General features: G+C 50.6%; 2 protein-coding genes across 4 annotated transcripts in view; both read left to right on the top strand.

Moving 5' to 3' along the window:
- Arf3 (ADP ribosylation factor 3) overlaps positions 1–3,932 on the top strand; it is a 32,129-nt gene extending 28,197 nt beyond the window's left edge. For both annotated transcript variants that reach the window (XM_041642673.1, XM_041642674.1), the window contains 3 exons: positions 276–386; positions 574–698; positions 1,227–3,932. In XM_041642673.1, the coding sequence (XP_041498607.1) occupies positions 276–386; positions 574–698; positions 1,227–1,388 (398 nt within the window). In that variant the 3' untranslated portion in view covers positions 1,389–3,932. The remainder of the gene's footprint in view (positions 1–275; positions 387–573; positions 699–1,226) is intronic.
- Positions 3,933–10,222: 6,290 nt separating this feature from the next.
- Positions 10,223–14,247, top strand: Fkbp11 (FKBP prolyl isomerase 11). Of its 2 annotated transcripts, XM_041642670.1 has the most exons (6): positions 10,266–10,825; positions 11,050–11,115; positions 11,510–11,597; positions 11,867–11,900; positions 12,196–12,266; positions 14,013–14,247. In XM_041642670.1, exons 1-6 carry the CDS (start codon positions 10,700–10,702, stop codon positions 14,228–14,230), a joined length of 603 nt encoding a protein of 200 aa, XP_041498604.1. In that variant the 5' UTR covers positions 10,266–10,699; the 3' UTR covers positions 14,231–14,247. The 2 variants fall into 2 exon arrangements, with proteins under 2 accessions (XP_041498605.1, XP_041498604.1); XM_041642671.1 differs by lacking the exon at positions 11,050–11,115 and having other exon boundaries at positions 10,223–10,825.
- Positions 14,248–15,431: the final 1,184 nt, after the last annotated feature.

Here is a 15,431-nt window from a genome sequence, read left to right as displayed (position 1 = left end):
GGATGATTGTGAGCAGTACTCTGGGTACTAGGAATTGAGCTCTAACCTTCTTTAAGAACAGGTGCTTTTAACCACTGAGCCATCTTCCAGCTCCTTTAGATTTTCTTTTAGGCTACCTAGGTCAAGGATTGCCAGGTCCTAGGACCTTACGCTTTCTTTTGTTGGTGTCTTGTCCAAAGCTGAGAAGAAAGAAATGGAAGGAAACTCACTGGGTGGTCACTATTTATAAGTCTGGGGTTAGAGGCCGGTGGCTATTGACATTTTCTCTCCCAAAGGGTTTAATGTGGAAACAGTGGAATATAAGAATATCAGCTTCACAGTATGGGACGTAGGTGGCCAGGACAAGATTCGGCCTCTCTGGAGACACTATTTCCAGAACACCCAAGGTATGGCAGACTAACTTCCTGAGGTTGGCATTGCTTTGCTGGGTTTGTGCAGTGTTGTGGGTAGCCAGCCCTTGCCCTGGATGCAGCTCCTGGAAGTGGAGAAAGGGGAACGTGTTTGGTGGGTGTGGTGATGGGGAAGGAGACATTTGTTACCTCTGTGTGTTCCGTGCTCTCTCTGCTTCTCTAGGCTTGATATTTGTGGTTGACAGCAATGATCGGGAACGAGTAAACGAGGCCCGAGAGGAGCTGATGAGGATGCTGGCAGAGGATGAGCTCCGGGATGCTGTGCTCCTTGTGTTTGCAAACAAACAGGTGAGCTGTCTCCTTTTTCCTAATTTGGGAGAGAGCAACCTGACTATAGGAATTGTGGAGCCTTGGGGTTCATTGTACAGAAAGGCCCGTGACTGCTGATGTCAATTTGGTAATGTGGGAAATACAAGCAGTTGCCCCTTCCCCTGTCCGGCCCGTGACTGCTGATGTCAATTTGGTAATGTGGGAAATACAAGCAGTTGCCCCTTCCCCTGTCCAGCCCAGGTGTATTCAGCAGCATGTAATGTGGCAGATAATAGATAAATCCCTTGAGGATTTTTATCTTCCCTGCCGTGCACTGTAGTGGACTTAACTTTTGGCCTCCTGAATCACACGTTTATCACCCTCCTCATGGAATAGCTGTCTACTTCACTGGGTCTGGAGTTCTGGGACTGTGAGGCCTGGAGTAGTTCCTTCAGCTCTTGAGATGAAGGAGAAGGTGGCCACATATGTGCCTTTGTTAAATGGGTTCTCTGGAAAACTTGGCAAGATTCTAAGGTGTCTTGTGTGTGTGTCTCCCTTGCACCGCAGGATTTGCCGAATGCTATGAATGCTGCTGAAATCACAGACAAGCTGGGGCTGCATTCTCTGCGTCACCGCAATTGGTACATCCAGGCCACCTGTGCTACCAGCGGGGACGGGCTCTATGAAGGATTGGACTGGCTGGCCAATCAGCTCAAAAACAAGAAGTGAGAGCCAGGCAGCCCTATCTGACTACCCCACCCACTCCTGACACGTACCCGTTGTCTCCCTACTCCTATCTCCCCCTTCCTTCCTCTTGAAAGTGTGGCCAAGGTCCTGGGTATCATGTCTACATGCCCAGCAAGAGCCTTGCCTCCTGTGCCTCCCTTCCTCCTTCCCTGTCCACTGACATGGTCGGTCCCCAACTGCTGTCCTGATGATGAATCATTCCAATTTACTGGATTTAAAACAAATGAGGCTGTTATGGTTTCATGGGGTGGTCTCCCTCTTGGGTTTCAGGAGAAAGAGTGGGGTGTTCTCTATGTTTGCTGTTTGGCACTGGTTGCTGTGCTCTTGGCCTCTGAGCCCCTTCCCTGTCTCCATGGCCACTCTCCTCCCTGTCTTCCTTTCCTTCTACCCCCTCTCCTGTTCTACATGGAAATTGCACGGGCCTCTCTGTGTGTGCGTGCATGTGTGCGCCTGTATATACATGTATAGAGAGATATATATGTCGGGGTTGGGGGGGAGGGAGTGGAGTGCAGCTCAGGGCTTGCAGCCAGGACACTGCCCAGTGGAGCCTGTCATCTGCCCCTTCTGTGTTGGTGAGATAAAGGGGAGATGTGGGTGGGTCCCATTGCTTTCCTCTCTGCAGGTGGTGTTCCTGGATGTTAGACAGATGGCGGACTCTACAACCGTCTTCCTTATATTTTTTTCTCCACCCTTGTGAGCGCAGGAAATGGCATTTATCTCTAGATGACTGTTCCTAAGGAGATGCCATGCTACGCTGTCTCGTTGGTAGGGAGGAGAGAGGAACCCACTCACTTTGATCAGTCCAGAGTGTTCTATTGGTCCTCCTCCGTCATAAGAGCTCAGAGGGAGATGGGTTAGTGGGGCCTGCATGCTGAGGGGTGGAGTGTAGTCTGTTTTCCATCTTGTTCTTGTTACTAGGAAAAGGTAAGACATGAGACAGTCCTGCTCCTGCTCCTTCCTCAGGCTTCTGATCTTTGGGACTGGGGCTCCATCTGTCCTTTGTTAGATTTTCTCACCTAGTCAGCTGACATGCTGAGGACTGACCAGGTGGGATAACAAGGGGCTGTGGAGTAGGGGTGACATAGCAGACCTCAGTATCAACCCCTCTGCTCCAGTCTCTTTCTAGTGCAGGACCAGCTAGAAGATGAGTTTCTGCTCTTGGCAGGCCTCAGACTCTCCTTGTCTGCCCTGTCCACCTCCTTCCTGGCGGCTTTCCTCAACCTTCACACTTCCCTGAATAGGTTCGGGGAGTTGGAGTGGAGGAGACAGGACCCTATGTGGCTGGTGCTGGGACCTCCCTGCGTCAGTCTTTGGTTGTTCAGATGCTGCTGCTGCAGGTCTGTAAGAGGGTACTTATTCCTGAGGCTCTGACCTGGGTCCTGATGGAGTCATTGCAGTGAAGCTGTGGCTGCTCTGTGGGCTCCTGTGTGTGCTGGCTGCGCCCTGAGCTCCAAACCAGCTGCCCATCAGCTCTCTGCTGAGGTCAGGACCCCGGGCCTTCTCCAGGAGGGCAGTTGTGAGCACCCCTCCGGCCAGGTCTCCTGCTGGCTTTGTCTTTGGCAGGCAGATGGGTTCCCCAGCTTAGCCCCGCTGAACTGTGAGACGTCCAGGGGTGTCCCTCAGTGCACTTAGTGCTGTTACTAAACCCCAGATGCCACGTGGGTGTGTACTCTAGACCGTGTGCGTGTGTTTGTGTGTGTGTGTGGTGTTTGATGTGTACATGGGGGGGGGGGGCTGGGGGTTCTGTTTCATTTTAAAGTGGGTTCATTACTGTCACTCGACACTACCCTCCACACTTTCTTGTCTGTTTCCTGATTTTTTTTCCCACCTTGGTTGCCGCTCTGTGACCTCTGCTTTGCTTCACCGTTCATTCACCGTTGCTGCTGCCTGTTTGTTTTTCTTTTCCTTGATTTCGTCTTCTACTTGATTTTCTACTCTTTGTGATTGGTGAGGACTTTGCCTCCTTCTCTGCCACGCCCTCTGGCCTTCCCTGCTTAGATGCTAGTTCCAAGTAGGTTTTGTACATTGCTTGGTCCACTCCTCCACCCCCTACCCCAGCATCTGTTTTTCTCAGCCTCCTGGGACAAACCTGAGGCTGAGCAGGCTGAAGCAGCCTATGATGTTGCCTTGGTGCTGCTCCAGATATGTCCAGCAGGGGGCAGTAACATCTTGTAACATCTCTGGCTCCAGGGGGAAGTAGAGGCTTTCTACATTCCCATTCACCTGACATCTTTGGGGATGGGGTTCCATTCCATTTCTGTAAACTCCCTCTCCTGCTTTTCTCAAGTTGGTTTAATTTTTGATCTTCGTTGTTCCAGCTTTCTTCCTGGGGATTCCCCTTCCCTCCACCTCCAGCGTTTGTGGTGTTACAGTGATATCTACAGTTCGAAAGTGGGTTTTTCTTTTTCCTTTCTCTGGAATGTAGACTGTGTATGGTTAACAACTCACCTTCTCTATCCTTGCTCAAAAATGTGGGCTAATGCAATGGCTGTGACCCTGGTTGGAAATTAAACTTGTCTCATGCAGCTCTGGAGGAGCCCTTCGTGCTGTGCAGCAGCCACGCGGCAGCGGGGACATCTGTTTCCGTCCCCTTCCACACTGTTCTCTCTCTGCAGAGGTGGGAGGACGTGCTTCAGTGGGTGGAGAATAAGTCACGGAGGAACTTAGGTTTATTGGGAACACTGATTGTGAGTCCTTCTTCCCGTCACACCCAGAAGGAAATGCAGTGAGTCAGGCAGCAGAGCATGAGCTGGGACGGATAGCCTTGTGAAGTGCATGCTCCTGAGTGGGCTGTGTCACCACCTGTTGACAGACCGCAGGGCAGCGTCTCTCAGCCTATGGGGGTCGAGTGATCCTTTCACAGGGGCTGAGTATCTGATACCCTGCTTAAATATTTATATCATGATTCATTACAGTTATGAAGTAGCAACAAAAATAATTTTTATGGTTGGGGGTCACCACAACTTGAGGGACTGTATTAAAGGACCGTGGCTTTAGGAGGGGTGAGAAGCATTGCTTTAGAGACTAAAGCAATTGAAGGGCCCTGAACATGGAGGGCCCCTTATTTCTTTTAAGTTACTCTTTCCAGCCCTGAAGATTAGGTGACTGTAGTCTGATTATGGCCACCCCGTGCTTAGACTGGCTTCTTATCACCCATCTAGACCTGGATTTGGGAAGTGAGTAAGCACAGGGCAAACATCTGGGCGGTGTAAACATGGTCTGTTTCTCAATGCAGCGGCACTGCACAGCTGTGCCTGGGGTGTGTGGTTTCCCATCCCCAGTGCTGAGCTCATCCAGAAACCCCACAGATGTTGTGAGGGAAGCACCTTTCCCATGAAGCTTACACTCCCTTCCTTCCACTTCTCTTTCCTCCACTGCTGTCACTGGCCAACTCCACACAGAACAGGGACGGTGAGCAGGGGTGCCTCTCCCACTTGCTCCTTGCTTCAGTACTGACTTTGAGTCCCACATACTATGAAGTTTTAAATGTATACTCAGTTTCTTCTCCATTTCTCTACTTGCTAGTTTTCCTTCCAGCCTTTCTCTTGTTGCTGAGTCATCACCCTCAAGAATCAGTGCTTTTTGCCTATGTCTCTGGCTTCCAAACCACCGAGCTACACAACCCTTCACCAACCCTGTGTCTTTAAGCATTGCTTACTTTCCTTCCTCCAGGCTCCCTCAGCTCGTAAGTTAGGAACATCTTTCTCAAGTGCTTGTTTATTTATTAATAAATAGATCACTTTCTGAACTGCATTTTCTTTTCCTTTTTTATTTTGGTTTTTGAGACAGGGTTTCTCTGTAACCTTGGCTTTCCTGGAAACTTACTCTGTAGGTCAGACTGGCCTAAAACTCACAGAGAGCCACCTGTCTCTGTCTCCTGAGTGCTGGGATTAAAATCATGGTCACCACAGTGTGGCTTGCTGACTTCATATTTGTAACCCTCCTCCTGCCTTTGTCCCCCAACGGCTGGATTCCCGGCGTGTGCCTGTGAGCCTAGCCTCAGCGGTAATTTTTCATAGGACAGTAATAATAGAAGCTGGGTGTGGGGGTGCTTGCCTGTAGTCCCAGCACGCAGAAAGCAGAGGGAGGAGGATCTCTGAAAGTTTGAGGCCAGCCTGGTCTATGTTTGTCTTGTCCCCCCTCTCCTCCCTCAAAAAAGTAAATACTAAAAAGCAGTTCAGTTGAACGACATACTTGGTGATACCAGAAAAACTTGGAGAAGCGGGTTCTTTCCTGTCCCGTAATCACTCAGACTCAAGGGAGGTAGAGGAGCCCTCTTGCTCTTGCCCAACCTATCAGCTCTGAGGGGATACAGGGTGAGGGGAGGGAACCTCAGGGCAAATAGTCTCCCATGGCTTGTATGTTCATAATCTGGCAAAGGACCCAGACCCAAGTGATACTACCTCAGCTTCCAAAATGAATTTGGAGGAATGGGCTTAGACCAGCCTGGGTGGGGTGAAAGGCAGAGCTGTCCCCTTCACAGGGATGTGTTTCTTATCCTTGTGGTGTAGTGCCTGAAGTTTGTGGGGGCTGCTGCATCTACCTCCAGTTCCAGCACACACGTTCAGTTAGATTAGAGAGTGAGCAGAAATGTATTCCTTTCTGTGTTACTGTGTTTGTTTAAGATGAGTTAAACCACTGTATTCAGGGGAGCTGGACGTCTACTTGAGGAAGCTCTGGAATCTTTTGAAATCTAGGGACTGGCCAAGGAGGATGCCCCTCCTTTCCTGCTGGTCAGCACAGGGCAGGCTGTCATAGCACTGAGCACCGTCTTTGGTTCCCTCTCTAACACGGTAGCTGGAGAGGTCACTGGTCACTGGGGAATGGCAGGAGCCAAATACTTTCCTTCCTCCGCAGTTTTTCTAACTGGGTTTCCTGACCCTAATTGCTGGAAGGGGTGAGAATGACCCTGAGTTCATGAGAGGTGCAGAGAGGGGTAGGGCCAAGGAAGTGGAAACCTTAAGCATGGTAAGGGCAGTGGGGGTCTGGATGGTCGCCTGGGAAAGCTGGAAGGTAAGTGCTTGTGTGTGTCGCCCTGGGCTTCTAAGCTGGGTGAGAGTGGAAGGGACGCCAAAGGTGAAACGGCTGTACTCTGTGTGTGGACCGAGCTTCCTCCCACTCAGCCCTCATAGGCCCCCTTCCTGAGAGCTAGCTGGTAGGACAGGCAGAAGGTTTTGAACTGCTTTTACCTGTGCCCCTCCCCCCACTCCGTTGTGTTTATTTTGGACAGAGCTGGGTGTAGTTTACTGATTGGTCAGTTGCTTAGCGGCCCTGGATTTAATCCCTGGTGCTGCAGACGATCAACAACCATCTTGGCAAGGACTGTCCTAGGTCAGGGTCGAATACAGGCACTTAAGGGTTAGAAGGCTGAGCTTGTGGGTAGAAATTTACTCTGGTTTCCAAATGCAGCATAAACGACCGTACTGCTACAGGTTGCAGGTAAGGGGGAATACGTGTTCTGACTTGGCCATCCTTGCATGGATGGGGGATGGAGAGTGCTCCACAGGGTCTGGGTGCTGACCATCACTCTTGGATGGTGCTGTGTATAAACCGTACCTAAAGGGCCAGTAGAGCATGCGCTTCGGAGGTTCCATCCATAGCACCAGAAAAAACAACACAGTAAGGATGTGATTCAGTCCCCAGTGTCAGAGGGGCTGTGGGAAGCAGTGCCCTGCTTACACCTGGCTGCTGTGTGGGTGAACTGAATGCCCAGCAGCAGAGGGCATTGTGGGAAGCAGTACCCTGCTTACACCTGGCTGTGGTGTGGGTGAACTGAATGCCCAGCAGCAGAGGGAATTGTGGGAAGCAGTGCCCCGCTTACACCTGGCTGCCGTGTGGGTGAGCAGACTCTGGACACTTCAAGGCTCAGGCATTTCCCGGTGTGGTTTTCCACTAGGCAGCTTTCCTGCCTTTCTCAGAATTACAATTCAAGTTCCTTCTCAGTCCAACGGAAGTGATTCTTCCCTGACCCTTCCTGGGGTGTTTGATTAAGTTGCCCTCAGTGGAGTATTTTTTTTTTGGGGGGGGGGGTGCAGGTGGCAGGGTCTCATTCTTGGGCCTGCTGGCCTGGAACTTGATCCATAGAGTGTTTGTCTCTGCCAGTCTCTTCAGAGATTCAAGGTGCATCACCTGTCCAAGCCCCTCAGTGGGCTACTGCCTTCGCTCCCCCTCCCCACCTCCCTCCAACCCTGTGCCTTACAGAGCCTTAGCACCTAGACAGCCTGTGTGCCACTGCCCAGTGCTGTGCCGGACAGCTGTGCTCAGACACTGAGCCTTCCCACTGTCTTCCACACTCAAGGTTCTCCTACTTTCCCTCCACTTGCCTGTCTACTTGGCTTTAGCTCCCCTGGCCGGTGCATTCCCTCCAGACATCCGGCCCTTTGCCTTTAACCCACTTTTCTCACTTAGAAATCCATATTAGGGGGCTAGGGACATAGTTCAGGTGGTACAGTGCTTGCTTGTTATATCCTACCTTACCCTAGATTAAACACTTGGTATAATCTTAGTACTTACAGGTGACAGCAAGAGGAGCTGGAGTTCAAGGTCAGCCTTGGTTTCCTAACAGTTTGAGTCCAACCTGGGCTCCAAAAAACAACCTGAGACTCTTAAAAAGCAAAACAAGTACTACTTTATGATTTGGCTCAAGTCTCACTACAGAGTTCATGACCTTTCCAGGGTCTTTTTTAGTCTTCTACCAGGGCTCCATTGGCTTTGGTAGCAGTCATGAAATAGCATCTACAGGCTCTTAAATCAGCAGTTCTCAACCTGTGGGTTGTGGTAACTGCATATCAGATATTAAAGTTAGGAAGTAGCAATGAAATGATTTTATGGTCCGAGTCACACAATATGAGGAGCTGTGTTAAAGGTTGCAGCATCAGGAAGCATGATAACCACCATCTTACAGTGATTCAGATCCTGTTCACTTGTGTATTTTATTCTTATAACCAAGCAGTTCTTATTGTCAGTGGTCTAGATAGTACGTGAGCATGCACAGATATTGGGCATACATTTGGTAGGACAGCATGTTGTACCTGTTTCTTCACTCTTCCCACTCCCATCAAAAAGCCTACCCATCTTCAACCATTTTTTGGTGCATCCTTTGGGTTCCTTTTATTTTTATTTTTTAAGAGGCAGAGTCTCAGCCAGGTGGGGCAGCATATGGCTTTTCAATTCCAGCACTCAAGAGGCAGAGGCAGGCAGGACCACATAGCCTGTCTCACAGCAGAAACCCTAGCACTGCCGGCACTGCCTCTTGGCAGGGTGCAGATCCACAGTGAATGGCTCACACTCCCGCTCAAAATGGGGGCAGGGCGGCAAAGGGAAATGGAAGGAGGGTCTTGTGTGTCCCAGCTGGCCTGTGAACTCAGGTAGCTGAGGGTGACTTGGACTTCTAAACCTGCCTCCTCCTCCCAAGTGCTGGCATTACAGCTGTATGCCTGCCATCAAGCCCAGTGACTGCAATGCTGTTGAACCCAGGGTTTTGTGCATACCAACGAAACACTACTGAGCTGCAGCCCCAGCTCAGCCCTTGCTCTTTTTCTAAACGTGCACATATTTGGGGAGGAGTTAAAATACGAGTTCACATCACATGTGCTGTTTTACTTTGTAAATTGAAGCTTATATATTTGTCTTAGGAATTTTCAAAGTATAGTTAGAGATTTCAATGATTTTTCATCTAATAGTTCAACAATTTATTAAAAATAAAACATTTGGCTAGGTGTGGTTTGAATGCTTGTAATGCCAGCCTTTGGGAGGTAGAGGGACTGGAGTTCAAGGCTGAGCTGGTGAGATGCCAGACCACCTGAGTTCTGCATGGGACCTGATGCAGTGGAACAGTGCTCCCTCCCCAGGTTGTCTTCTGACGCCACACATACCGTGGCACCCACCTTTGTGTAAACACATGGCGCGAGTACTTCTCCATACGTGCGTGACACATGCCTGCCTGTGAACACGTGCTGGAAATAAATGGATTTTTAAAAGGGGGTTTAAGGCAACTTTGCTTTGACGCCAGGTTACAAGAAACGGTTTGAAAAGTCGAATAAAAAGCTTGTCCAGTGTCATGCAGCTGGTACGTAGGGGCTCTAGGCATGTCCTACTTTGTCCTTGTCATCTGTGTGCTGGCTCCTCGACGGAAACGAGAGAGAAGTCGTGCACAATAACTACATGGGAGAACACTTAAGACGCTTAACTAGGAGAGTTAGGACTTGGAAAGAGCTGACATCCTGGAGGGCCTAGAACAGGTAAGGGGGGCACCGAGCTGAGAACACACACAGAGTAGACTTGTCTGAAGCCAGACCATAGTCCAGAAGCAGGGAAATCTGATAAGGTTTAATATGCATTTATGTGTCAGGCAGGTTGTTCGAGGAGAACCGGCAGAAAGGGCAGGTTGTTGGAGGAGAGCCTTCAGAAAGGGCAGGGCAGGAAGGGCAGGTAGTTCCAAATACGAGGAAGTGTGTGTTGGCTGAGGGGCTTGCCACACAGGTGCAGTTGTGTCTAATACCAGTGCTAAAGAGAACCATGAACCAAGAACCGGCCTGAGCATGGTATGGAACGACCCCACGACAGCCTTTTGAATGACTGGGATCTAGGTACCACAGCTTAAGTTTTCAGGAAGGGTTTGAATCATGAAAAGGGAAACTGGTAAGACCGCCTAAAATTACTAGAACCCCTTCTAAAAACTGAAGCCCTTGCACAAACACAAGACGGCAGCACGGTGCTGTTGTGGAAAGGGTGTTGAGGGAAAATAGGAAGGAAAAGGTCAGTGACTCCAGGACAGAGGCTTTCTGAACGCAACCGAGGGCAGAACAACCAGGAGAGGTGAAGAGTTGGCTGTCTTGGACACCTGCCTCTGCCAGCTTAGTGGGAGGGAACATATCTTAGAAGAACAGAGAACAAACGCAGTCTTGTGCTTGAATCCTGTCGGTCACCAGTTGGCATGATGACCTCCTTGGGCAGGTTCCTTAGCTGTAAAATGGGAATAATTGTGCCTCCCGTGATTCGAAGGTTAGAGACTAACGCCCCCTTTACAGTGGGTAATGAAATGGCAAATAGGTGCTATCACATGACCCTCGTCATGGGACGGAAAGGCCAACAGATGGGTCAGAATTCGCAACCTCGGATCACAGCGCACGGAATGCTGGCTTCTTCTCTCTAGGAGGTGGGGACAAGCAGGGGGAGGAGGAGCTCGCTCCTTGCGACCCGCCCATACCAGTCTGGCCTGGAGCTGAGGTATCCTGGTCGCCTGCACGCGTACAGCCTGTCCTGGTGCCCCGGTACCCCAACCAGGTCTGGTCATGTCCCTGCGCCCCTTGATCTGGCCGCTCCAGCTGCTGCTGCTGCTGCTCAATGGGTCGGTGTGCCAAGCTGAGGCTGGGCCAGAAACCGAAAGTCCTGTCCGGACCCTCCAAGTGGAGACCCTGGTGAGGAGACTGCGGCGCCACCCCCCAAACCCTCCCTCTCCCCCCCCTTCCCCGCCACCCTTCAAGGCTAAGGGATTGTGGGGGAGCATGGGGGGGCTCTACATGAACCTGTGAACGAAGAGGAGAAGAAGTGATGGAACTGAATTGGGGGAGAAGGTGCTGGGTCTCGATGTGGTAACAGGGTTTTAGGAGGAGCAGCTTTGACCCTTGTAGTCCGATCATAGGTACAGCCCCCTGAATCGTGTACAGAATCCGCTGCCGTTGGAGACACACTCCACATCCACTACACGGTGAGGGGCCTGGGGGGCCGGGGCGTGGTCTGGGAGGGGGCGGTGCCCGAATGAAACACGTCAGCTTTGGCTTGGACACGTGGCAAGCTGTGCGAGAGAACTTAGGGTCCCCTAGCACGTGGGGGCGGGAGTGGAAGGTGCCCTTGCCTGCTTCTTTCTCTTCCCTGTTTTCCCGCCAGTTACTTTCCAGCTCTGAGAAGTGAAGGGTGGAGAGACCTCCAAGAAGTGTCGGCCCTTCCGGGCTTCCTCTTCCTTTTTGCTCCATGAGGGTGGGGGTGGGAAGGGGGACAGGATGCAAAGCAGTTACGAGGGTTGCCGCCGTCCCAGCAGGCGGTCCCACTGTGTGTGGCCTGCTGGGAGGAAAGACGGGTCAGTTCTTGCTCTTTGTCTTTAGGGCAGCTTGGTAGACGGACGCATTATTGATACCTCCCTGTCTAGAGATCCTCTGGTGATAGAACTTGGCCAAAGGCAGGTGATTCCAGGTATGTCACCTGCGCCTTTGCTTTCTAACCTAAGCCCTTGCTTAGTGTCTTGAACGGCGGAGGTAAGCTGGAAAGGATCCTAGAATGAGTAAGACCCTAAGGATCTTCAGCTACCTTGGGTTCAAATTCTCTTCTTGACCTACACATCACTGGGGGCTAACAGTTTAAGAAGTGGAGTAAAGCTCGCTTGAGGAAGGGTGATGGGGTGTCTTTGATTTTCTTCTTGGGTGGTGTGTAGCCTCTAGTTCAGTTGCGTCTTCTTCCTCAAGGTCTGGAGCAGAGCCTTCTGGACATGTGTGTGGGGTGAGTATCTGGACAGGGGCGGGCCTGAATGCCCCTTTCTCTGCCATCCCACGTCTCCAGGAGGAGGACATTATGGAATAAAGGGGCCCTGACTTCACACTGGACCCCTGAGGGCACCTGTCAGGTTTTGGGGGGAACGGAGTTGTATAGGGTGATTGGTACCTTTACTGGTCAACCTGTTAGGTGGAAAAATTCACATTTTGATGCCACTATCTGAGGTGGGAGGAGCTTCTGGTGGTTCTGGGCCAAGGTTGCCAGCTCACCTCTCCTGCCTGCGGCTCGTTCCTTCCCTCAGAGAGAAGCGAAGAGCAGTCATCCCTTCTCACTTGGCCTATGGAAAGCGAGGGTACCCGCCAACCATCCCAGGTAATTGAGTAGGTCTTTTCTCCCGGCCGTCAAGACGGAGCCCCAAGAGCCACGTGCACTGCTCTGTCTAGAACTTGAGAAAGTCCAGATCAAATTTGAGGAAAGAAGTAGCTAGGACCCTCTCCTTCTGACCCACCCGATCTCTCCAATAGAGACTACAGACAACCTGTTAGGGCCACCTGGCTTGACCTTAGGCAGCTGGTGACCTTTGGCACCTTTTGAGCCACGTGGGTCTTGCTGCCCAGAACACTAAAACCCAAAACAAACCAAAGGGTGACCTTCAGGGCCCTCACGTAGAGCGGGTAAGGAGGTGGCCCTGGTGGCTGGTTCCTAGAACTCACCTTCAGGTACTACTACTGATACCTGTTCTGAAGGGCAGAGATCGGACAGATTTTCCGATAGGTACCTCTTGCTTTGCATTGGAACACGTGCTCCACTAGGTAAAATGTGATCTGCTCCACAGAATGCAGAGGCAGGTAGATCTCCGTGGGTTTGAGCCCCAGCCTGGTCTACATAGTGAATTCCAGGACAACTGAGGCTACAGAGTGAGATCCAGTCTCAAAAATAAAACACATCAAAAAAAAAATTAGCAAAACTCTCCTCACTCCCACGCTGCTTGTTTGCTTCACCTGAAACTTTCCGACTCCTGTCCCCCTCAAACGCGTCCCTCCTGTTTCCAGCCCTTCTTTGACACTCCTCTAAGAATCGTATTGTATGTGCTCATCAGTGGCTGGGAGTTTTAAGGACATTTGCTTTTATTCCAGTTAATTATAGCTCTGCAAAACCCTATCCATGTGGCTATCTGGAAATGGGATCCATTTGGTACAGAGGAGTCTCAACACATGTAAATGCTCACTTGTGGGGCCAGACAGACGCTCAGCCGTTAAGAGTGCTGGCTGCACTTGAGGACCCAGGTTCAGTTTCCAGCACCCATGTGGTGGCTCACTTAATCTGTAGTAGTTCCCCGGGAAAGTGACCCCCTCTCCTTATGCTACATGGTGCACAGACATACATCAGGCAAGCTACTCATATCCATAAAATAAAATCTTTAAATAACAAAATAATGCTCACTTGTAAATGTGAAAGAACCTGCAAGTTTCCCATGCACAGATTTCCTGTGCTGTCATTGAGTCCGAGCCACGTGTTTAGTTGTAGTTAAGGTCAACATGAGTGTCCTCAGCCTGCTCCTAGCCCTCTTCTACCTTTTCTGAGGGAGCCCAGCCCCACATTTCAGATTGCCAGAATCAGTTATTTTCCACAGCCTACCCTGATTTAATCCCAATTCAGAGCTCTGGATACATCACAGCAATTTTCCACACCCTCCCTGCCTCTCCAGTGGATGCAGTGGTGCAGCTTCCAACCCCTTCTCCCCCACCCTCTGCCTCTCCAGCGGATGCAGTGGTGCAGCTTCCAACCCCTTCCCCCACCCTCTGCCTCTCCAGCGGATGCAGTGGTGCAGCTTCCAACCCCTTCCCCACCTCCTTCTTCCCCAGTGCATGCAGTGGTGCAGCTTCCAACCCCTCCCCCCACCCTCTGCCTCTCCAGTAGATGCAGTGGTGCAGCTTCCAACCCCTTCCCCACCTCCTTCTTCCCCAGTGGATGCAGTGATGCAGCTTCCAACCCCTCCCCCCACCCTCTGCCTCTCCAGCAGATGCAGTGGTGCAGCTTCCAACCCCTCCCCCACCCCCTTCTTCCCCAGTGCATGCAGTGGTGCAGTTTCTAATACCCCCTCCTCTGCCTCTCCAGCGGATGCAGTGGTCCAGTTTGATGTGGAGCTGATTGCATTGTTTCCAGCCAACTACTGGCAAAAGCTGCTGAAGCGCTTTTTGCCTCTGGTAGGCATAGCTATGGTGCCGGCACTCCTGGGTCTGATCGGGTATCACCTATACAGAAAGGCCAGCAGACCCAAAGTCTCCAAAAAGAAGCTGAAAGAAGAGAAACGAAACAAGAGTAAAAAGAAATAAAGTGATCTTTAACAAAACTTTGTATTCTTCGCTTGATTCTACTACCCCCTTTTTCTTTACTTTTTACTGTGTGTGTGGGGGGCGGGGGGCTGGAACATGGAGGTCGGACAGCACTGTGAAGTTGGTTCTCTCCTAACTGTAGCTGGGTCCCAGAGACTGAACTGAGCTCATCCAAGTAGAGAAACAAGTGCTTCACCTGTTCAGCCATCTCTGGTGCCCCCTTTTCTTCAAAGATGGGGCCTTGCATTTGTAGCCCAAGTTGGCCTCAGGCTCATGAGCCTCCTGGCTAGGCTGCAACTATGGCTACGCACCAACACTGCTAATCCAGTGCTTCGATGCTGCTTTCTTTCTTTTCTTTTCTTTCTTTTTTTTCTTCAGTTTTTTGAGACAGGGTTTCTCTGTAGCTTTGGAGCCTGTCCTGGAACTAGCTCTTATAGACCAGGCTGGCTTTGAACTCACAGAGCTCCGCCTGCTTCTGGCTCCCGCCTGGTGAGGCTGCTTTCTTGGATAGAAAAAAGAGCACTGTGAAGCTGGATCTTGCCTGTGGTTGAGTAGCTGGAGGCCTTGGAGCACACTTCTTTCTCTGGCCTGTTCTTGCTGTCCTAATTTACCCCAAAAAACTGGTTTTGAATCTGCCTCTGGGTCCCTTGGAGTATATATTTGGCTCCCATGGTGCCATGATGCTGAGGAGGAACCATTTCTAGGCATTCTCTCCCTGGGACCAGAACGTTCCTTGTATCCTTGAATATGGCAAAGATAATAAAGATCTTACAAGGACTGAGAATAAGGCAGTTGGTAGAATGCAAAAAAAACCCTGAGATCAATCCGCAGCACCAATAAAACAGGTGCATGCCTGTAATCCCAGAGGAGGCAAGAGGACCAGATGTTCAAAGTCATCCTCAGCTACATAGGGAGTTTGAGGCCTACATGAGACCCTAATTTTTGTTTTTGTTTTCAAAGGCTCTTATAAATTCTTTTGAAAGAATAATTTGTTAGGGCTGGAGAGATGGCTCAGCAGTTAACCGCACTGGCTGCTCTCCCAGAGGACCCAGGTTCAATTCCCAGCACCCACATGACAGCTCACAACTGTCTGTAACTCAGTTCCAGGGGATCCGACAACCTTCGCACAGATACACATGCAGGAAAAACACCAATGCACATAAAACTAAAAATAAATCATGAAAAAATTGTATTATTTAAA

The sequence above is a fragment of the Microtus oregoni genome, unplaced genomic scaffold, assembly GCF_018167655.1.
Source record: "Microtus oregoni isolate MIOR12 unplaced genomic scaffold, Mior012 000077F_ref0000221, whole genome shotgun sequence".
Taxonomy (NCBI): domain Eukaryota; kingdom Metazoa; phylum Chordata; class Mammalia; order Rodentia; family Cricetidae; genus Microtus; species Microtus oregoni.
The sequence above is the reverse complement of the archived record's forward strand: the minus strand, read 5'-3'. Positions and strand labels throughout refer to the sequence as shown.